We start from the raw sequence: 23773 nt of genomic DNA, 5'->3' as shown, positions 1-23773 counted from the left end.
TATCATTAAGATTCCCACCATATTTGCTTATGACTGCCCTAAAGGGAAAGAAGTGATAGCATTTAAAGGGTTCACAGCACTGTGAGGTTAAGTGGGTACACAGCTGGCTGTCACCAGTGCTACCTCTGGAATTTCCTGATCACAAAATTACTGCCTGTTTTCTTTTCTCTCCCATCTTCAACAGCAGCATTATGAGACTTTGCCCAGCCATCTTTGTAACACGCTCGGAGGAGTTACGAAGTGAAATATCACTCATTGTGCTCTAGGGTAAGTCAGAAGATTTTTCCCTTTCACATTGCTTAGGATGTTTTTTATTGCACAAGGTTACAACTTAACTGTTAGAATAACATTGGGGGCCTGAAATGTCATCTAGCTATAAATGCAAACAAGTTCACAGTTAACAGTATTTGTGGGTGTCTAAGTGTTTGCATAGGGCACAACCCTATCCCATCCGTGGCTTGCATGAACTGATTTCATAGTTAAATTGAAATGAGGAATTGGACTGCACATACCAGTCTAGAAACCATACAAAGTTCTTAGCAGGAGTCAGATTCAGTCCTGGTCAAGAATGCAAATGGTAGAATTCAAATGGCACCAGAGGTCCTGCGTGACCTTTCTAATCAAGAACAGTCGCTGCCTGCCAATGCCATCTTCAGGACACATGAACATAAGACAGGCAGACAGTGATTGCAGCATCACATACCTACAGAGCTTTTACGCATCATGCTGCACTTGTAAAAAACCATCTTGTTTCATGGGAATAATCATAGCCATGGTGTGGTTGAGGCAAGGAAGCTTCTTTGTCATCCTTTATTCCAGGAGACCTTCAGCGCTGGCATCATTGTGTGTCATTCAACCATACTCTTTGCTTGCCTTCCTCCACAAACTGAGGTACAACATCTGTAAGCGCAGTTCATAAGCCAGTGAAGAAAGTAAATATTAAGCTTTATTTATTGCTTGCTCCTCCAAAACATAGGTGAAGGATGTTTTGGTCCAGTTTGCATGCTGCCAGAAGGTACTGTCACAATCACAAGTCTTGACATACAAACTCTGAAACACTTGGTACAAGGAAGTGGTGTACAAATCCCATGCGGGGTCTCAAGGAAGGGGCAAATTTCAACCAGCAAAATTCATGGCCCAGCAGACTGTGGAGGATCCTGTCAGTTGCTATGTTATGTACCTCTCTCCCCCAATCATTTTATTACCCTGAACATCTGCGGAAACGTGGAGGTGCAGGGAGCCTCGAGGCTGCTCAGCATGCTTGACTCCATTTTCTCCTTAAACATGTGCAAATGCTACTTCTATTTGCACCTTTGCAGAGCTGTGATTTGCAACACCAAAGCCTAAATGACACCCAAGATCCCTCCAGAGCATTAAACAAACAAGCTAGTAGGACATCTCACAGTCTGGGAAGTGCTATATTGAAAGCAGTAGTACAAACTACACTGCTCTGAAAATGAACCGGTTGAATTTCTTTGCTGTGATCCAAACCTGAGAGGCCTTTTCTTATGGCTTTTTCTGTGTGAATCCAGGCTCTATGCACTCCCAGCAAATGGAACCAGGATTCTGATTCAAGGCTTCTAATATAGAAAATCCTGTGTTTCTCATCTCATTTTGGTTTAAATTGGATTTAAACAAATAAAATATGAGGAAGACAGCCAGGAGACTAGTCACAGTAATATTTTGACAGAGCAGGTGTTTAACGTGTTTTGTCACTGAGCTTCTGATTTGATACTAACAGTAGATACAACTTTATAACTTTACAAAATTAGAGGAAATTAGTAACAACTTAAAAGTTAGAATGTGACTAGGACTATATAAGGTAGTGTGGGCTTAAGGATTAATATTGGTTGAAGGACTGTGTTAAAGTAATTGGCTATAAGGAGAATACGTTTCTGCTGGTATCTCCTGAGATGTCTGCAAGCTCTGAAGTTTATCCTTAAAACAAACCTTCTTCTCTTCCTGCTAAATGGCTTTTCAGAGAACAGCCCTATCCCATGTTACTGCAATTGGGCACATAGTAGGTTTCACAGACACAGAATAGCAAAATACATAGCGCCTCTCTTCTAAAATTCCTTTAAAAATGCCTGTTTTCTGGCCAGTCATCTCATTGCAAATGAACCTGCTGTGATCAGGACATTCTATAATGTGATGTTTGGTCCCTTTTTTTCTGAGATACACCATGCATTTCAGGAAAACCATCGCGTTTACTAGAAACAAAATCCATAAATCTGTCCTCTATCAGTCTTTTCCTTCTGCTGAATCATTACCTAAAGAGTTTTGGAAAGATTTCTTCAACTGGAAAAAAAAAAGGAAATAAGTGTTAGTAAGGCTAATCTTAAAAGGAAATGGGTGCAAAAGATGACAAAAGATGATCTCAAACATTTCAGTTCTTTGTTCCTCACTGTCTAGGGCTCTCACTCTTTGAATTGTGTGCTAAAGAACTTGATTCTGCTTGATAATATCAGTGGTAATATTAATATAAATCAATAAAGTATTATAAGACTATAATAAAGAGCATCCCCTCCCATGGTGTTTACATGAAGTTTCTGCAGAATTGAACCCTTATTGTTAATTTAAGAGAATTGATTAATCCCTCAAAAATCCTTTAAGGAATGTGTATGTGGAAGAGACCATTAAACGATAAGGCAGCCATCTAAGAGAATTTTGAGGCATATTTTATATTACAAAAGGCAGGCAAACAATATTTTATGGTTACATAGTGAGATCAGAGCAGTCAGAAATGCTGACTTTGAGCTTCTCCAGAAAAACAACAGACCTTCCAGTTCACTGCCTTTACTGCCCTTGTAAAACTGGGTAATTGTCTCTGCAATCTGAAGCCATAAATTACTGATTTCACACGGTAGGAGAGGGTTGGATGTACTAATTAGTCAAACAGTTGCAGTCAAAATCCAAGCAAGCCAAATACCATCCACATATTTATATGTTCTTCTCTGAAGAATCTAGATCATTGACAGAGTTTAATGAGAAATATCAAGGCAGGTCCAGTTCCAGTTCTGCCCGTGTTGCCTATGAGGACTGAAAGTGCCCTGAAACACGGGCTCCACCCCTTCAGAGCTGGAAAGTGTCCTGCTCTAGGCTGTGGCAATGAGATACGGAATAGTAAAATTGCATTGCAGATCAGCGATCCCTTCCACTTAAAACCTTGAGGGTGAGCCTGAAACACCTCCTTACATTGTGTATAAATGCCTTGAAGTCCATTTTTGCTTGGGGAGTTCCTTTTATTTCCTTTGCACTGGTAGAGAGCTCCTGTGGGGCAGACTTGACTGTGTTTGACTCAGGCATTTTCCTGGTGGGAAACTGCATTGAGGGTGCCTCCAGCTGTGGGGCAGAGAGTGAACATGTTGCTGTTGTGGTTTTGCTAGGAGCTCTTGGGATCACCATTTTTGAGCACCCACTTTGAGGATGCTCAGTGTCAGCAGCATCTGGAAACATTTGTTTATTCTGGGCTTTTCTTTCTCCCTTCCAATCAGAGAGTCCAAGCTCAAAAAACAGATGGGATTGTTCTGCTAGTAATTGGTCCAGCTGCTGCAGAGAAAATAGAAGGAAAAGCATATTGCAGTAATAAAAATATAATAAAAGGAATCAAGCAGGATACACAAGAGTCTATGAAGCATGCCTGATTCTTCTGCTTGGTCCAGAGAAGACATGTAATATCTGGCTAATGTGATGTAGCCATAAAGAGAAAGAGAAAAGCCTAAAGGACATTTAATCCAAACCTATAGACCTAATTGCCTAATGGAAAATCTGCAAATGGACTTCAGCCTGTGGCCATTGCAATCTTGGCCCTCTAACCTAACCTTGTCAGGGAAGAATTAAAGACAAGTCCCCTGACCATAATTTCTTTACCTTTCCTTATTGACCAGAGAGCTAGACCAGAAAAGAACCAGACCGGTAACTGTTTCTCAATGATTATGTAGGCTGACTGCCTGTTACCTTATTCTAGCAACCAAGAGCAGAGTAGGATGCAGACACTTTTATAAGTGTTGTCACTTCTCCTGGGTAGTCGAGCTCAAGCAGCTTAACCAAGAAGAAAGAGGGTCAAAGATGTAAACTGAAGTCTGTTATTGGAAAGCCTCCTCTTTTTGGCAGTGACAGGATTGTTCAGCTGTACCTCAGGGTCAGCACTTTAAACAATGAATAGCAGGACAGACTTTAAACTCTCCCCTCACAACCCATAGCAGTGGTTTGTTCAACATACCATAAGGATGCTCCCCCTGACCTGGCAAGCTTGATCCCTCAGCTGAAATTCCAGCTCTGCAACCTCCTGACGAACAGCTCGCCGTAAGAGTCGCAGGTGTCTGGCTTCCTCCCTGCAGGGACAGCAGTGAAAACACACTTGAGCGAGCAGCGAACAACCTCCTCTTCTTCAGCTCCAACATAATGCCTGTATCTTCTTCCACTGCAGTCTTGTTTTTACCCGTGATCACAGGATACCTTACAAAACAATAAATAACAGCCCTTCTCTGCTAGACTCTCATTTCCTTGATTATCTCAGTTGCAAGATAAAACACACTGTAGTTGCAGAGCCAGCTTGAGTCTGGGCAGGTTTATCACTTCTGATTTATCACCCGCACAAACACTGCATAAATGTCCTACTTTTAGGCAGCAGAGACTGGAAGCCCCTTGTGATTTCTTGTGAATCTGAGGTTTATTGGTAATCACTGTGAACTTGGGCTGAGTCCATGAAGAGCTAGTTCAAGTTTTCCTCTGTTGCCCCTGCGTTGATTGTGTGCGCTAAATACATGGCCTAAAGGGACTGATTTGTCAGAGATCATCACCACCTCCTTCCCTGGGACACCAAGCTCCAGCTGAATGAGATTTGTTCCTGTGTTACTGTTGTTATTAAAACATAGTATTTCCATGCTAAAAATCTAGCCTACATCTATGGTGCAATCTTCCCCTTTAGGATGTTTATATTTAAGATCCTTGAATGACGCAGAGAGAAGTTCACTTTCCTCTGAGCAAAACCCACATCACAATACATTTCCACTTGCGAGATGCCCACAGCTGCACCTCAGTGACCAGAAGTGCTGTGGTGCCGCAAATGACCAGTCATGTTGCATGCACCCATGGGCTCTTGTTGATGCTAGTTTTGGATTTAGTGTGTTGGGCTGCCGTTACCTTCCTTCATCTGGCATAGCGCTGGAAAACAGCACCTGCTCTTCTGTCAGGTGCTGTTCAATTTCATCCAGCTTCTCCTGGAAGTGCTGGCAGGAGCTCTTCATCACTTCTATCTCATTGAGGGTACACTACACAGAAAATCAAGAAGACATCCCACTTTACTTCCTTTCTTTGGACACTTCCATGTTGAGTGCATTTGAAGCTGACAGCCTAAACCTTATGGGTCCTCCTCTTACCTGCACAACAGGGACCTTGTGAGCAGCTGCCATGAAAGTCCAGATGGCACTTCAAGTGAGTTTACTCTGTGTGCATCACTCACATCCCAGTCACCACCTTTTCCCCTAAAGCATGTAGGATCAAGTCCTGGCACTACCCGATGATTCCATTTTTTGCCATTGAAGGGGAAAAGGACTTTGATCAAAGATCTGATGCAATGTGCCAAAATCTGATGTTATCACCCTGTTGTCAGACATTATATTTGAACAGGATGAGTTGCTATGGAGTAATGATAGGTTAAATTACTGTTCACTGGACTGTTTTTAAAAAGCGAAAGAGGGAGAAGGGAAGAGAGGGAAGATAAATACAAACTATGAGAAGGAAAAGAGTCTTTCCTGAAGGGTTCTGCCAAGCATTACACTGGTAATTTCTCATCTATTACCAGTTACTAACCTAAAATTGGATTTATCTAACCAAGTGCAGATATTTACTGCAACAGTGTATGGGTAGGTGCTGCAACAGAGCAATTGTTCTGATCCAGAAGTAGACATCTGTAATAGGTCAGAGGACCTATGCCACAAATGTGACCATTACTCTTCACTGAGAAAAAGGTATCTTGTATGATTGATCATCTACATCTACCCTGATGTATCTATCTACACCAGGAATGTTTCAATGCAGGGGAGATAAATGAGCAGGAATGGCACATGAAAAAGCATAAGCAGATTTGCAAGTTACTACATTGCAACACAGGACTAGTACAATGATAGCAGCCCATCAGAATAAAACTAGAGGCCATCTAGGTCTGAGTTTCTAGCCACTTTAAAACTTCTGCTTGGCTTTTCACACCTTGTCCAGGGCAGCAATGCAGACAGCATCATCCAAGTGATTTGGGAAGCAATACTGCCTGCCTTCTGAAAACATGCTCCCGCTATTATGCTGAAAGTACTCGAAGTGCAAGAAGGTGTTTGGCATGTTCCCATCTTAGCAAATTTTGGTCTCTAGTAAGCCATGGGAAGACAGTGCATGACCTGCACTCCATTACTGACTACTGGAATTGATAAAGAGGCATGTTTGCAAAGCATAGAAATGCTCAGTCTCTTTGGATTCCTGCAATCATATCCTTTGATGACATCTGTGCTTGTGCTTGAATATGTCCCTCAGTCCCAGCAAAACCTGAGACATGATGAAGCCCTCCCTGCTAGGGGATCAGCTTCAACCAGAGGGCTAAAGCTGCTCCCCATGCATTTGAAAAACCTAATTCTCCATCTCAATTTCAGTGAAGACGCTATGTACGAGCACTCCTGCCGTGAGTGATCCAGAATAAACCATCCCATAGCAGCAAACGAAAAAGCCTTGACCCAACAGCCATGGGTTTGCACCAGAAGAGGCTACTCGGAGACTAACAGTAGTTTGATATGGCCAGTTGTGTGACTGCAGCGGAGGTGAACTCTCCTATGTATCTGCTTCATGTAGAGCACAACTGTAACTCTTAATGCTGCGGATGAGGGCAGCAATCACACACCTGGGAGGCAGCTTGGTGTGTTAATGAGCACCTGCAGACTGAGTATTGGCTGATTGTCCATTTTCCTCCACCCTAAATGTTAATCTTGATCCTCAAACAGTTTTCTTGTTCCTAGATGGAAGTGTGTGGAGTGCAAGTGAGCAGTGCCCATAATCTAATCATGGTACAAAGTCATGCTAGCCCTTATAGATGAGGTACAGGCAGCTCCCCTGGCACTGTCTTTTTGAGTATATTGCAGAGCACAAGTTCATATGGATTCATTCAGAGTTCACACTCTGCAGGGATGGAAGGGGAATTAACTGTTCTAGAACTATTCTCATGCAAGACCTTTTTCAAAATAATGTGCATGTAAGCAGGCTAAACCTACTATCTAACCATTGCTCTGTGGTGGTTGCATTCCCCATGCATGCCTTCAGTAAAGGGGATGTAACCTGAGCAAACTTGTCTCAGTAAAAGATGTAGAAACTACCCCATCTGTAATGCAAAGTACAAAGTAGGCACGGATGTAATCTCTGCAGTGACTAACGTTAAATTCACTCACATATTGCACAGTGACTTGGATGTGAAGCCATATCCCTAAGAACATATCATAGAATCATAGAAGAATGTAAATTGGAAGGGACCTTAAAGCTCATCTAGTTCCACCCCCCTCTCTGCACTTCCACCAGACTAGGCTGGATAACAGTACAGTGCAGTCTGTTCCTCCCACATTCCCTGTCCACAGACTAGAGAGGACAAATTACCATTAGCCCCCACTAGAAGGCTGCTAAAATGGTAGTGAATGAGGAAAAGCTCCTCAGTCCAGGATAAGGTACTGACTCACTGCCATCTTGTGGCAACAGCAAGGCAGCTGACAGAAGGTGTATTTTGCAATACACTGTTCAAAGACAAGACATTGCAGGATGATCTATTCAATGATGTAGCAGCATAAAAGTCATCAATTTAATTTTCTAGAACTTTTAGCTAAGAATTTTCTTCCCCAGCTTGTACAGCAGTTCAAGTTTCATGTCCTTATGAAGAGCAAATAGAAGAGGAAAAATGGAAATGCCTGCAAACTAGCAGGAGGTATGCTGCTCCTACCACGTTTCCCTGAGGATGCAAAGGCTTCTCTCGACTTCCCTGCTTGCTTTCTTCCACAACATACGCTGAGTCTTTCACAGCTTTGGGGAACCCTCAGCAATTCTGAAGAGGAACTCCAATTTCTCATTTGACCTGTAAACTTTATCACCCAGCTCACAGTAATCATTTTAAGATTGAACTGATGTACATAAGTTACTAAAAGAGGCACAACTGAAGGCACACAGATACGTTTGTCATTTTTACCCAGAAAGGAGTGTTTCTTTCCCCATTCATTTTCCCAGTTACATTCTCAGGACATGTCTCACTAAAGAAGCATGCATGGCAGGAGAGGAAGGAAAAAGGCAGCTTGTACATTTAGCTAGCGTGTCAGCTATCCAAGTGTGTGGAGAAAGCTACTCACCGGAGCAGGATTATGTGTTGCAGTGTCCTGTAGGAGCACCAATGTTTTCAAGAGGTGCAGCTCAGTGGTGGCATGGTTTGAGCAGCAGCCCACAGGGCCCTGGGGAGAGACAGCCACAGGGAAGGTCCATGGGCACCAGCCATGGCAACAGCAGCAGTGACAGCAGTGATTGCCCTGCACACCCCTGGTGCCAGAGGCTTCACCCCCATAGCGTGACCTGTATTTGCCACAAACCATGCTGTCAAGAGAGGCTGATTTTGTCAGATGAGCATGGGGTGAACAAAGCAGTGGTGGCCACCTGGGTTTCCTGGTGGGGTTGTCAGTTTGGCTGGAGGCTTCCGTGGTCTGTTTCACAACACCCTTCAAAGCCCCTGGGTCTGACTGTATGAGAGGAGCACCCTCAGAACTGTGCACTGACATGTTGGAGAAGTCCACGGGACCTTCCCTAGCAAGGCGTTCACCAAGAGGAGCATTCTGCCCTGTGCCCTTTGCTCTTGGAGTAAACTCCAGCATTGAAGGCATCTGAACAGTAACAGATTTCAGGGGAGCAGAAGCCATTTCACCTGTTTGGACAGCATCTCCTTGTTCTGATTTGTTAGCACCTAACATCTCCCCTGTGCTACCAGTCTCTTGCTCTTCAGATAAACTAAATTCAGGCCATTCTGCTAGGCAGGAGGGATGCCTCTGTGATACTTGCAGAGAAGACACACTGCTCCCACGTTGTGGTGCTGAGCCCCACTGCAGGGTTTCTGGGACCCCCATTTTGGGGGAGCATCTTGTATTTTTTGAATCACCATCCATTTTGCACAACTTCTGCCTGTTTGTCATTTCATTTGCTGTAAGCAGGGTATCGTCTTTGCTGGCAACTTCCATATCCCACCTCGGTCCTTTAACATGTCCTGTACTACTTCCATGAGCATCTTCATTGCTTGCAACTCCAATGTCCTTGTCAGTCCAGCACTTCTTACGTTCATCTTCACTTCTAATATTGTTCTCATTGATGACTGCAGGGTTTAGATCACTCAATTCAGTGAAGGTTACGTTTGCCTTTTTGTGTCCTTTACTAAAATATAAATAACAATCAAATTTGGAGGAGCCAGGATCATCCTCGCTATCACCCTGCAAACAAGGCCTCTGCTCTTCTATGCACCTCTCTTTTTCCAGTTGCTTTCTTTCAGTCTTCTCTTTCTTGTCCTTGTCACATACAATTTCTTGGACAAAACTCTGTGCCGCAGCTTTACATGCCTGATATGTGCTGTTTTCTGAAGTCAGCAGCAGATGAGTCTCTTCTCCCTGACTGGTGCATGCTTTCATTGATCCAGGTACTGCCAAAATGCTCTCACAAGCTGCAATAAAGACCTTAGCAACACAATCATCTGGCTCTTGTTGAAAATCTTGATTTAGCATAGGAAAACCAGTCCTGTGTGACAGAGCTCTTTCTTGATTGTAGATATCAGAAATAAAATTAATCTTTCCCGATGAAGAAGCGTTCTGAAGGGAGGGAAAAACCAAAACAAGAGGGATTGAAATACTACATTTGTTCTATCACACTGGTTTGCCTATCACTATTTTGCCCTGGGCACCCCAAGACATCTTTAAATACATCTTAAATACTCCATGAACTAAAGAATCAAAGATTCTTGTACTATTTCTTCCTTAATGGCTGTAGCCTTGAACTAGTCTTGCATCAGTGTGGTGCACAAAGTTCTGAGAAAGCTTCTCACCTTCTGAGGTTTTACAGGAAGATCAATTTGTTTTCATGAAGCTTTTACAACTCCATGAATTTTTATGTATTTATTTGTTACTTGTGCCAGGGTTACTGAATTTCTACAGACCTACTGATGACTACTGCTCATCTCTTACTTGCAAACCTGAAGGTTCTGGCAGCTCCTCCATGAAACCACTGCTATCTGACTGGCAGCTGCTTGTTCTTGTCACCATCACATCTGCTGGGGAAAACAAAAGGATAAGAAAAATTAGAAAGATGGACAGAAAGTAGTACCAGGCCAAAATGAATGTGGAGCTAAGCAGGACCACTTTAAACTGTCCATTTCTAGAAGTATTCTTGATCCTGGCCAGAGCTCTGCAATATTGCTACAACCACAGCATAGCTACTGCTGATATTACTAAGCGTTGACTTACCAGTGTAATCTACAACTACAGATTTCAGATTTCGATATATTCACACAATGCATACTGTGTAAATAACGCATAAAGCAGCCAACTGCTTGTTTTGCTATAAAATGTTGACTTCTGATTGTTAGAACTGGCTCAGACCAAGTCTCATTCATATCTGTGTAGTTTTGGTGGCTTAAACCAGGTGACTCCTGCAGGCAAAGGAATCTACCCCAGCCTTTCCCTAAACCTGTTTGTCTCTGCTTTGAGGCACTAAGTATCATCTTTGCCATTTTTTGGTCTGAGGACAAGAAATCACAGTAACAGAGATGATACAGGATTGCATGGCAAGACAAAAAGGGAAGAGGACAGTATTCCAGATTTACTAATCCAGTTTTCTAATTTAACACCCACACCATCTGGCTAAATTAATTCTTACCCCAACTTTTGCAATTAGACAAATTATACACCAGTAACTGGCTGATTTAATGAATAAAAGGCAGCCCTTTTTAAAAGTACAAATGCTTGAAAGTAAACCCTCAGTTATTCTGTACATCCTGATACCTATCAGCCCTTGGATAACTTACACTTTCAGGTAACTTTAATCCTCAGATAGTGCCCTCATTCTCAGATAGCTGACACAAACCCAGAGGTAGAGCTGGGGGAGCAGGCTGAGGGGAATGGAAGGAATGGAGACAGACAATCTGGCTACACTTCCTTTGTTGTTCCTTGCATATATAACCACTACTGAACACTAGGGCTTTTTATCTTCTGGTTGTATCCATGGAAAATGACAATTCACCAAACAGTTCTGAGACCTGAGTTATTAATTCCCATTTGTGTGAATTGGAAAATGCAAAAATCTGCAGTCTACAAATTATATTTTCACACATTAACGGACTATGTTCTAATTAAATGTATCTTGGACATCAGTTAATGAAAATCACACAATCTATTTGTAGGCAGCAACTGTAAAATCAAAAGCAGCTATCATTTTATGGTTTTGAAATTAATTACTTGCATTGTTAGTCCTGGTATCATCTTCAGCACACCAGCCAGTCAGTCACTTTCTTATTTTGGATGAGAAATATGTGGTTACCATTTCACACGTTATAAAATCTGCAGTGATGCTGCTGAAAATTGCCTGGTTTTGTGGGTGGTCTCAAAACTCTTCCTTGCAGTTTCCCACAAACAGCATCATGGTCCAGCTTCTCCCCAAGGTGGGCTGATCTACACATTCTCGAAACTTTTTTTAAAGCTGTTTCAATTACCCTTTGCATCTTTGCCAGCTGTTGCTTCCAGTGTGCTGTTCTGGTCTAGAGTTTTCCACACATAAAAATGAAGAAAGGCTTAGGGAAAGATTTGAAAAGCTGAAATGCTTCAGCTGCTGTAGTTCCAACCAACCCGAGACTCAAACTATTTGAGTTTCAAATACTGAAAATCCTACAAACCTAACAGCTGATTTCAGGCTTTAAAGTTTGCAGTTAGAAGACCACAATCTGCTTGCCTAGTGTTTTAAGGTGCCTGTTTTTCTCCTTAGGTGTGCAGGCAAAGTAGCTGGCACGCCACATGTAAGTGAAAACCCTGTAGCTTTTGATGGAAGAGTAAGTGCAGCTAGAATTCATCTTCTGCAGCCAGATTTGACTCATTTATTAAGTTAAATGTGATGTACCTGTCAACAACAGTGCAATCTTCCCACCTACGTTTACATTTCTGCTCTAGCTAGACAGCTACCCAAAACATGGGAGAGTGGACTAAGGGCTGATCTTTAGGTAAAAGGTGAGACATTAAAGACTGGATAAAATGTCTGCATACCAAGTTAATATCACTGCAGTTAGGCTACAGAAAGACCTCCATGTATCTCCATGGACTTGCCCAGGAAGGAGGTGTGATGTGTGATTTGCTATCATGGTTCTCATTGATAAAACATGCAAGGCATCTAAATAAATCAAGGTTTAAAGCCCTCTGAAAGGCTGTCTATGTATTCATTGAAAAACGGCAATACAGTAGAACCTGTGGATGGATTTTTAGCAAAGAATGGCCACATTCCCAAGTCAGCAAGTGCCTATGTGGAGCTCGACATGAACAGAGGATGAAGGAGGACATGGGTAAAGAAGCAAAAGCAGCAGCAGCAAAAGTAGCAGTGCAAGCAAGATAAAAAGAAACTGGACTGTGCTAAGATACAAAATAGTGGACTGTTAGCAAATTTTAAAGGTTAAGTTCTCATATGCTCATTGTTACTAGTTGCTGTGTGCTGCAGGAATATGTATCAAAGCATAGTATACTGAGCTATTGTATATGTATTCAATCATCATACAACAAGCTATTGCATATATATCCAATTATAACACAGAGAGCTATTGTAAATGTATCCAATATTATACAGCGAGCTATTGTAAATGTAACTGTAGTTGAGGTGTATTACGAGAAAATGTATCCGATTATAATACAACAAGCTATTGTAAGCTGAGGCAGAGAAACAGTATAAAAAGGATTGATACGCTATAATAAATGGCTTTTGTCTGATCATATTGATCTCTGACTGACTCCATATATTTTCTGTGGCAAGAATCTAATGACCATTCTGAGTATAAATCCAGTTTCTAAAACTTTTTATGTTAGCAAAATAGAAACTTATAAAAGTATAGTAGAATGCAAACCATGTTAAGCACAGTTCACCTGTGCTTGTTACTGTGATTTCCTGTCCTCAGACCAAGTAATAACCTTCAACTGCATTAGGCCTCAAATTTACACCTACGTGCATAGCAGATACAAGATGACCTAATACATAGTAAAAGCTTAAATTCCACATACAGTCAGTGCAAAGCGATGTCTCTGAGGGTCTGAGCTGCAGTTCTTTTCCAAATACATTCAGATGCCTAATTTAATCATTACATCCCACATGGACTTGCAAGATCCTACCCAGTATGCCAAGCTTTGTTGAAGGTAGGCAGGTGAGGATACGGGGTTTTTGGAAGATGAGATGTTTCTCTGACTCTGTAATGCTTTATTCAAGCCAGTCACAATTCCCTTGATTTCAGTGGAAGCCTGAATTTTAAAGAAGACTCAGTAAAAGCGAACACAGGCCTCCAACTCAAGGTGGGTAAAAAGCTACGAAGAGGTTGCCAAAGTGCTCCCACAAGGACTTCATGCTGAAGAATGTGGCCCTGGGAGAGACACAGAGATGGGCTGTCCTGGGAAGGCAGGACGCAGTGCAAGCTGGGGCTGTGCCCAAACCAGATTAAGCATGATAGCCTTTTCAGTTTGAGGCAGCTAGCTTTCAACCTATGTAAATATAGTTTGGTGTAATGTCTGTATACCAGAGCCAAGTAATGTTTGCATAATGGCAGGCAGCATTTGCATAGCGCGGAAACTGTGTTTTGGGTGTGGAGTGAGCCGATCGATCACTTCATTTCCTCTTAGTGTCCCTAACAGCAGTTAAGTGACACTTCAAATTAGACCGTGCCTGATGAGGATTCGAGTCTCCCTCTTTGTGAATTTTTCAGCAATGTTAATAGCTTGCCAATGGTAACAGTCCAGTTTTTCTTGGCAGGCCCTGCTCCCCAGTGAGGATACACATAGCCCAAGTTTCTAGCAGGAGACTGACTCTTCGCAGGGGTCCAAAGCAGGTCTTTGCTATGTCTCCTAGGACAAATTCCTCTATCTACCAGGTATCTGAAAATGTCTAGACTGGACGCTGGTGCTAGCGGCTTGTGCCAGAATAGACTAGCACCTAAAGACCTTTCAGCAGTGGCCAAGGTCACCGCTTCTTCACAACAACAATTCCTTATGTTTAAATGAACTAAAGCCTTTTAGCAACTGGAATACTGTCCTAAAGGAGGGACACAAGTTGGCCAAATATATGGGGGGGGGGGGGGGAGTCAGGTCAGCAAAATTTACATAGTTCATTTTGACAGTTTTAGATGCTTTCACCTTTCTCTTTCAGATTAACAGTTTTTGTTTTGTTTTCCTGAAAGCAACTTTTTTTTTTTTCTTAATTTGAAGAATGGTGCAAAAAAATGTGTTAAATCACCTGAACTTCAAGCAAAACATGTTTCTGTTTCTAGTCTACCCAAACTGCATTTTTTCCCCAACCATTTGGTTCAGCCACTGAACCAAAGTATCTATTATTCATGTAGCTCTACTCAGTTCTCCTGGTGTGTAGAGACACCCAAAACCTGTAGAGATTCTGCAAATACATGCAGAGCATCACACCAAGGAAAGATAAAGTATGTTTGGAGAAGAAGTAAAGACGCAGACCGTATTCAACTATGAACTAAAAATTACAACTCTGGGCCCTGTGTGGAGAGTACATCTGGCTATGCTGGAAAGAGGAAACCTGAGGATTGCCCCAGAAGATCTTGGTGAGGAAAACCTTGGCTCTTCGCCTTTCTGTGCTAATTGAACTGGGATAGTTTAGCTCCTGCATCCCATTTCTGTTCTGCCTGAATTTTAAATAAAAACAGGCTAGAGGAACTTACTAATCAGGTTTCTGCTTCATTTTGTATCGTGTAAGAAAGTACATGCCTTCCAAACCCCAAAGCTCCCACTGCTTTCCAACCCTTTACTTGATCAGTCCAATTTCATTAAGAGACATTTTCTCTCCCCTTATTTGCATGCAGATACAGTGGCTCCCATTTTCAGCAGCCTTCATTACAGAAACTTTCTGAAACTATCAGGCTCCTAGGTTTACCATTAATGAAAGAATATTCCCTAATCAGTAATAAAATCAGTGCTAGAGTACAGTTCTGCATTCCTCTGAAGACTCCACAGCTGGTTTTCTGTGGACTTGGCTGCAAACGACACAACCTTTTTCTAGTTCCCAGCCTGGAGAATACTTGCAAACTGCAGAAGATACCATGAGAGCTATTATACTGCTTGTAAATAATAGCACATTTTTTTACATGTCTTTTGGACCACATTAACACTGATGAATGTACTTCAATATTTGTTTTCGACATCATTTGAGTACGTGAGGAAGCAAAGGCACAGAAACTTCAAAGCCAAGAGCATTTGTGCAAATATGAACTTTAAAATCACAAATGAAAATCTGGACTGCTCATCCTGTCACAGGAAAAAGCAGAATGGCCAATTGCAACCTAGCAACGCTGCTCAAATTTCAGATATTTTTAAATCTGCTACATAGACGGGACTAAACAATGCACCGAAGCCTCAATTTAGTGAGATGCTTTTTCAAAGAAAAAGAAGCTTGAAGGACTGAGAACATGTCTTTCCTGCTTTCCTCTATTAGCAAAAGTAATTTGCAGTGTCTCTCACACAAAACTCTCAAGGCACTAACTTCATTGCAGCTTAAACACTTGGGCTAAATTCAGCAGGGAAACTAGGCTCAGGCTTAAATCAATGTGCAATATTCCCACACCCAGAGTTAAGTGGAGACACAAATATCTCACTGATTTTGCCTTAAACATATCCATTCAATGACAGTTGAATTCAATAGTAGTCAAATGCATTAAGAGATGTGCTGAAGGAACATCACACTATGTCCACAGAAGTGCCAGAACTGAATAGGTATTTTATTGCATCCTGGATGTTTGGGGTTTTCGCTTGTCAAACACAGGCATCACATACTGGAAGTGCTTGGTCCACCAAAGCTGCTCAGCATTATGGCTCTAGTGGCAGCAAGCAGAAGATGTGAAGGTTCTGATTCTCCATCATAAAGCAAAAAAAAGTCAAGAATTTGCATCTTACATGCCAAAAAGGGGCTTTCAACAATACATTTTCAAACAGTACTTTCAAACCAGAAATAGGCTCATTTGAGTAGTTAACTGGATCCATCTCATTTAGAGGTTTCACTCTTATCTCTGCCTGCTCTGCAAATTGGTAAATCCATAAATTATCCTTAACAACACTGCCTTGCCTATAGCACCATGCAAAATGATGTTGCAGGACAAGCTGGCTATGTTCTAGAGGAGTAAGTCAGCTACATAGCACAGTTACAGTTACAGATGACCCAGTCCTATGATGGGAGAGCTGCTGCAGCTTACATCCCTCTCCTGCTAGTCAAAGGATAGATACCACCAATTTTTAAGTATCACACTCCACAATATGGCTATTAAGAGCTAATAAAACTCCACTGAAAGTACACATTCTGCGTAAGCATTTTTTTTAGTGCTGTTACCCAGAACAGTGGACTTGCTGAAGCTCACTCAACCGGATGCACTAGAAGAAATGATTTTGTACAACTGTCAGCATTTGGTGGAAAGAAATGTTGTTATTCATATCAGTTCCCATGTATGCGGAAAAACTTGATCCTATGTAAGTGTCCCATAAAATCCGTTCATTCCCAGCATACCGTACTGTCTTCACTTAGTCTAAGTAGTTCCCCCATAGGCAACTGCACTGGTTAGTGGCTGTTGACTATGAATGTAGTCATAGTACTTTTGTACTATGTACTTTTGTACCACTGATCTCTCAAAGGGAAAATCTAAGTCTTTTTCTGTCCAGCTTCTGTAACCCTGATCCACTTTCCACATTGCAGAAATGGTGAACAAGCAAACTGAGGTGAGAAAGATCTACTTTATATTTATTTTCTACCCAAACGCAATAAACGATTCTATAACCTGTCCGTAAAAGAGATCAGTCCGGTCATGCTTGCAACTGGAGCAGGGCTGCAGCGCTGACCGACCCCTTTCTGTACCGCTGTTTTGTGCTGCATTTCATGAGAACAATCACCAGATGGCAGCAGCACATAAACCACAAATCGTGTTTCCAAAGGAGCAGAAATGAGATAAACCATCTTATCAGAATAGTCACATTATTGTAAAGCAAATAATACACCCCAAAATGCACTAGATGCAGCAAAAGCTCCTATTCGCATTCAAAACCAAACGTAGCTATTAAATTTGTTTACCCCCTGCTCCTTTTGAATTGAAAGGGAATTTCATGTCAATCATCTTACACAGTGTGACTGGGTGAAAATATATCTTTAAAAATCTCTGCACGAAGCAATTTCTATTATTAATTGTGCCACACCATGCTGATAGGTGCTGTATGGATGGGACAGGAGAACTGTCTATGCCCAGAATTACTGACAAGGTGAACAAAACCTGACTCTTCTTGAAGTTACTTCCTTCTGCTTGTCAAAACCCAGTTTCCTCAGCTCTCACACACTCTGCAATGTTCTCCCCATCACTTTGGGTACCACTGGCATATGGAGGACTCCAGTTATACATTTTGTGGGTGTGAAGCCAGACTCATTGCAAACAAGGAGGGGAAAGCCCCGCAGTCCTCGCGGCTGCAACCACTTCAGGTGGACATGAATGCACATATGCTGCACCCCGAGGAGGTGAGACAGGGCCAGGAGGGATGAAAGGTGGTGGGCACATATGACAAGTGACAGCTACTGATATCTTGCTTCATCTCCATGCTCATCCTGCGGTTCTTTACATGGTTATCACTGGTGTCTGGCTGTCACAGCCATCATTCACAGCAGGAAACACGTGCATAGCTCCACAGGCACTGGAATGCACACTCTGTGCTCCACATCCTCACCCAGGACCTGGCTCCCTGTAGACCTGTAGGTGTCTACATTCCCCTGGGAGGACATTGGCCTAGATGCTCTCCAGATAGCAGTTATTAGCACTTGTAGGAACCAGGTCACGGAGCATTAAAGACACAAACTGTGCCAGCCTAGAGTATGACAGACATAGCTAGGTAGCAAATCCACATCTATCATCAGAGCATTCAGCTTCAGCCCTCCTCCAGAACACCCGAGGAAAAAAAGCAGTTTTACACAAAGTTCCAGCCAAGTTTTTGGCTTAAGATTCAGTGTAGAGTGTGGTTATGTCTAGCATGCTCGTGGCACAGCAGAGCCGTCAGGCAGAGCACAGCAGAGCCGTCAGGCAGAGCACAGCAGCCTGGAGCACTGCCCAGGTTGCAAAACCTGTCTGAAAAGCAGAGTGAGAGGGTACACTGTCAGCTCCCCAGTGCTGTGGCTAGACAGCCACTGGTACCTGCGCTACATGCTAGGATGCTTCAAAGCTGGTGCACATATTTACTGATTTAAAACTAGCTTCAGTACATCTGTTGTGCACTACAGTCAGTGCCGTGACAGCAGGTATAAATATACTCCTTTGTGAAATGCCTGGGGCTGGTGGGTGGGTTGGTTGGCGCTCTCACTCTTCCGCATTACAGGCTGTCCCAAGCCCGTGTGTAGAAGGAAGCTTTAGAGAAGGACTGAATTAGCTGTAATATTCCATAAAGCTACTCATTAAAGATAAATGAAATAATTTATTTTTTTCTTAATGTTCATTTCCTCTCCTCCCTACTCAAATCAGAGATGAATATGGGCAAAGGAAGAAGCATGTTCTCTACCTTGTACATGAATGAAAAAGGATATAATTCCCTGCACTAATGAGTCACACCGTGTATCTCTAGAGGGGTAAGAACTGATGTATGTGGGCACTAGTGGCACAGGTTCCCCATTCAGAAGTCTCCACCTTTCAAGAATATCTTCACTACAATTTGGTCCACAGCTCTGTAAACCTCCTGTAATAGATTTACTGGAGCTTCAGAAAACCTTTAATGTAGGTGAGGAGGGAGGTCATGTTAGGTTTGGTAATATAGATCAACATCGTGAATCTCCCACGCTGTTGCTGAGAGTGGCAGACGCATCCCTGCAAACTGCCATGCTCGGGAGCAAGGCAGCTGCTTTCCCCGCGAGTCAGAGCTTCCCATCATCTCCTGCCTGTCCTACAAAAGAACACACTGCCCTAGAAATGGTAGAAGTATAAATGAGTAATCTAAGGGCTGAATTTGACAGGAAAAGAGAGAACACTGTAGGCAGTTCTCTGTGATAAATGATGTTTCGGCAGTCTGGGAGGTTAGAAGTAGTGATGAATCTAGTCAAAACCTGAGATTGCAGTCACTTTGACAATGGTCTTTTATCTTCCCTCAGCTGATGAAACAGCTTCAAACTTTGCCAGGTTCTCCTCCTACTTTTCCCTGAGAATCAGTATCACTTCCATCTTATTTCAACTGAGCTTCAGCCAACTGTCATTAATTCAGATTCGTGCTGCTGCCAAATGTCGGGAGAGACGGGTGATGGTTGTGTCTGCTTCTGATGAAAATGAGAGGTAGAGCTGAATGTCATCAGCCTACACTGTAGATCACGTTACATCACAACTTCTCCCAGTAGCAGCTGCACAGAGATAATGAATAAAAAATAAGCGATTGCAGGGAGCCTCATAGGGCTTTCTGCAACTGAGAACACCTCACAAAAGGGAGGATGGCTTCCAGCAGTGCTTACAGAGACCCTGGAGAAAAAATAAGTGAAAATCCCTATGTTTTTGGTAGGTCTTGCAACTTCTGCCTGGTCAGTAGTGCCCAAAGCAATTAGGAGTCCAGAACAGGTATCTGGCTTCTTTGCAGAAATCAACAGTCAATTATAATAGCTCTACTCAAACTGTGAGCAGGATGTCTAAGAGCATCAGGCTTAGTAAGTTTTCCTCTCTTTGTCAGTGATACTTTCCCAAGGAGAAAACAGACTGTTTTGTGTTGGAAGGGACCTTAAAGCTCATCCAGTTCCAACCCCCTGTCATGGGGAGGGACACCTTCCACTCGAGAAGGTTGCTCCAAGCCCCATCCAACCTGCCCTTGAACACTGCCAGGGATGGGGCAGCCACAGCTACACCCAGTAGCTGGCAAGTATGTAGAGGATGTGTGGAATAGGAATCATGTTTCACACCTGTAAAGAAATTGAAGTTCTCCAGAACATAAAAATACAACCAGGATAACACCAGTCATCCTCTTCTCACAGGTGTCACTGATAGGTGAATCAACCCTCATAGCAGCCACAGCAAAGCAATGAAGTGCCATCAGAAAAAGTATGGATGCTCTCACAGAGCTGCCTCAAAGCCTGAGCTGGATGTGGGGTTGGGATTATGAATTTTGCAGGAAGGTTCAAAGGGTCTAGCTGTCAACTAGAACAATTACTATAGCAACATGGAGATCTGCAATTGCACTGGCAAGGCTCTGATCCTCCCATGCTGAGGGCATGGGAAGAAAAGGCAGAGGAAGAAATATTATAAAAGACCTTTCAAAATCTCAGCACAACTTTAGCACAATCGATTTCATTTCAGTACTTTCCTTGTGTAAGACACTATTGCTTTTAATCTAAACTGATGTCACTTAAGTATTTGGTTGTTCTCCTCAATACCTACGGTGGTTTTTTTTTTACCCCCATGATTTAAACAACAGCAGGTTTTATAACCTTCACTAGGCCATCTGCCTTAAGTATACGTTGTATGCATATCCTTTCTCACTAGGATGAATCAGCCTGCTGCAGTAGGACCTAAAGTATGACACGTATATGCAATGAAATGAATGGACAATGACTTTCAGGAACGTACTCACTGAGAATTATACAACCCTGCAAAGCTCTTGGGATGGATTCTTAAACCTGAGGACTGCAGGCAGGGTGTCCTGGCACCACTGGTGGGTGCCCTTCCTTTCTTTGCTGCCCATCTAGTTTCTGTACTGGTGAACGTGGCATCACCACCTCCATTGCTGAACTTCGACATGCAAGTGCGTGAGATACACCAAGGAGGACTGTGACAAAGCAAAGCAGCCAGGGCATTCTCAAGAGCTGAAGAAGCAAATTGTATTTCTAGAAGGACTCCTTTCAGGGAACCAGACAACTCAGGATGTTTCTAGAAGGCGAAAAGATGCAGGAAGGTTTGATGACTCATCATTTCACGACTTTGCTTTTCAATCTGTTCTTTCTCCTGGTCTTTGCTCATTCCTGGGACGGCAGGATTTTCCCTTCAGACTACTTCAGGATAAGAAGTGCATTAAGATGGCACAGCTTCCTCTCACTTACAGATGCCTTATGTAAGAAATAAGGAAGAATAAGAAGGCCTTTCCATGGTCCATGTGCAGAAGATGGGAAAAGTGTGGGTTGCAACATCATAAAACAAATGGAGGCAACCCAAAGCAGCCAAAGAAAGTGGAAGTCTCCTTTGCTCCTTCTACCTGCAGAAAATTAAACTGTTGCCAAGAGGGGTCTATCTTTTATAGATCTATAATTCATCATGTTTTATGAAGGGAAGACTCATATTTGGAGAATGTACGTTATCATTAACCAATGCTGAAGTTCACATAAATGTCAGGCAGACTCAACACAAGACCAGTTGTAGGATTTTTGTTGTTAAGATTCTGACTGCAGCTTTAACAAGTCTTGCTTTTGGCCATCTCTTTGCCTTTCACTTTCTGTTAATCTGTACTTAAAACTAAAAGTCACTGTGTCATACATAAAGTGTTGTGTAGGCACTACAGCAACTACAAAATACGAAATAGCTGTTCACTTCTTCATTCTGAAACTGGAGAGAGGTACATGGAAACCCCTGGGCTCGTTGAAGCACAGGAAATAGATGCGCCTTTTCTTCCTGCACTTCTAAAGGCACTGTTCTTTCAGTTGCAGGCGGAAGTTACAATGGATAATAGATAACAAACAAGACTCCCATTCTTGGCACTCAGTCAATTAAAAGAGATACCAATTGCATCCTGCAAATATTCCCATGGTGCCAAACCATCAGAGGAGTTGGCGAGTAGGAGGAGTGAAGGTGTGATAATTGAAGGAATTGCTACTTGAGAAGTCACAGGAGCTAATGTGTTAGCTCAGCATGCGGGCAAGCTAGGACGTTCCCAGCTGCTGCAAAAACTGGGTGGATGCAATCCCTGGCATCACTCGTTGGGACAAGATGAATCACAAGTGCTTCGGTAGCGAGCTACCATGTCACAGTGAGCCAGATGGAGGTGGTTACTTCCCTGATTGATTGCCTCTTGGGCTACACCAAGGGCTTTTCCAGCAGGCTAATGCCTTTCTGTTGGCACTCAGTGTGTCCGCTTGGGTCAGCGACGTGCAGGAATTCCTGCCTTTTGGGCACGTGGCTGTCCCACAGATGGAGAAGGAAGTAAATAAGGAGCAAGGGGGAGCGGGTGACTCGAATGCACACTGAAATAGCACCGACTTCTGATGCCTCCCTAATAGGCGTTGCTGCTAATGAATTTTCTGGCACGTGCTGAGTTAACAGGGGTGAGCCACACGGAAACATCTTTTAGTTAAACCCAGCTCTTTACAAAGGCTAATTGAAAAAGCAAGGAGCAGCAGGGGTGGGGTGGGGTGGGGTGGGGGAGAACAAGGCAGAAGAGGGGGTGGAGGGAGAGAACAGCTCTATTTTTCAAGAGCTGAATATGAAATCCTGCAACAGATGAGTTTACATGCAAGCCTGCACCTCATCAGGGCAAAGATACAGTGAGTGGAGTCAAGTAATTTTCCTCTGCACACATCATCCCCAGCCCCTTACCCTGCCCAGCCAGCTTTCTCAACTGTGAGCTTTAGAATATAAACAGCCAATAAGTAAGGACAATAACTGTAGTTCCTGCTGAGAGCTAACTCTGCCTGTCATGCATTTGCTGGGTCCTAATACAGGACAGTGAATAAAGCTTCATTACAGAACAATGGAGTTAGCTGCCAGAGCCTACAGATTTGAATAAACAACAAATAAGCAACATCTGCTCCAGCATATGTGTATGGTAAAAAAAAAAGTCACAAAATAAAAGAATTTGTAAATGCCAAAAGCAACACTAAACTGCCAGTGCTACTGTAGAGTGAATTTTTAATTGCACATGCATACAGGCAGGCTGTGGGTATTAGTCTCACATATGTCTGGTTGCTGCCAACCTGGGAGTATAGATGAATTTAATTAAATAAGGATTATCCCTTCTCCCCAGTACAATTACTTATTTATAACAATGATAAAATTGCCTAATAAAAAAGATTGTAATATTTTTTAAAACAGAGCTAGAAAACACTCTGCTTCCCCTGTAAGTCATTCGGAGATGTTTGGGGGTTTCAGCGTCTTTTAAAATTAAGTCTCAGCATTCTGCCAAGAGAGAGGGGAAAAAAAGCCTTATCATAAAGCCTACTGCAGTTAAACAGCCAGAATCTACATTATGGAGAAATATAAAGAAGACACACAGCAGCCAGGGAATTGGCTTTCATGGGGAGTGTAGAAAATTAAGCAATTGGACTAAAATTGAGGCCAGGCTACAGAGCCAAGGGACAATACCACTGGGAAAAGCGCTTCCATAAGTCACTCGTCCCTAATATGCTCCATCTAGGCAAAGCAGTCTGTTCCTCTTGATCTCTATTTCTTCTCAAAGGGAGAACCTTGCACTTTCCTGCTCAGGTGAGCTCCCATTTCAGCAGGGTCACGTCAGGCTCTCACATCTTCATCTTCACTCACACCCTTTCCAACAGAGCCCACAAC

The 23773-nt window shown here is 42.7% G+C and overlaps 1 protein-coding gene across 1 annotated transcript in view; it reads right to left on the bottom strand.

Moving 5' to 3' along the window:
* Nucleotides 1-1778: 1778 nt before the first annotated feature.
* The window catches only part of ITPRID1 (ITPR interacting domain containing 1), a 43291-nt gene continuing 21296 nt past the window's right edge, over nt 1779-23773 (bottom strand). The window contains exons 7-12 of the mRNA XM_061464725.1: nt 10230-10315; nt 8367-9857; nt 5146-5273; nt 4223-4334; nt 3196-3549; nt 1779-2298 (exon numbers count right to left, since the gene is read on the bottom strand). Coding sequence (XP_061320709.1) covers nt 2242-2298; nt 3196-3549; nt 4223-4334; nt 5146-5273; nt 8367-9857; nt 10230-10315 — 2228 coding nt within the window. The 3' untranslated portion in view covers nt 1779-2241. The remainder of the gene's footprint in view (nt 2299-3195; nt 3550-4222; nt 4335-5145; nt 5274-8366; nt 9858-10229; nt 10316-23773) is intronic.

This window comes from Pezoporus flaviventris, unplaced genomic scaffold (genome assembly GCF_033815535.1).
Source record: "Pezoporus flaviventris isolate CSIRO_AGI_PZ_B2104156 unplaced genomic scaffold, CSIRO_AGI_Pfla_v1 ptg000037l, whole genome shotgun sequence".
Taxonomy (NCBI): domain Eukaryota; kingdom Metazoa; phylum Chordata; class Aves; order Psittaciformes; family Psittacidae; genus Pezoporus; species Pezoporus flaviventris.
This window is presented reverse-complemented; position numbering and strand designations above follow the sequence as displayed.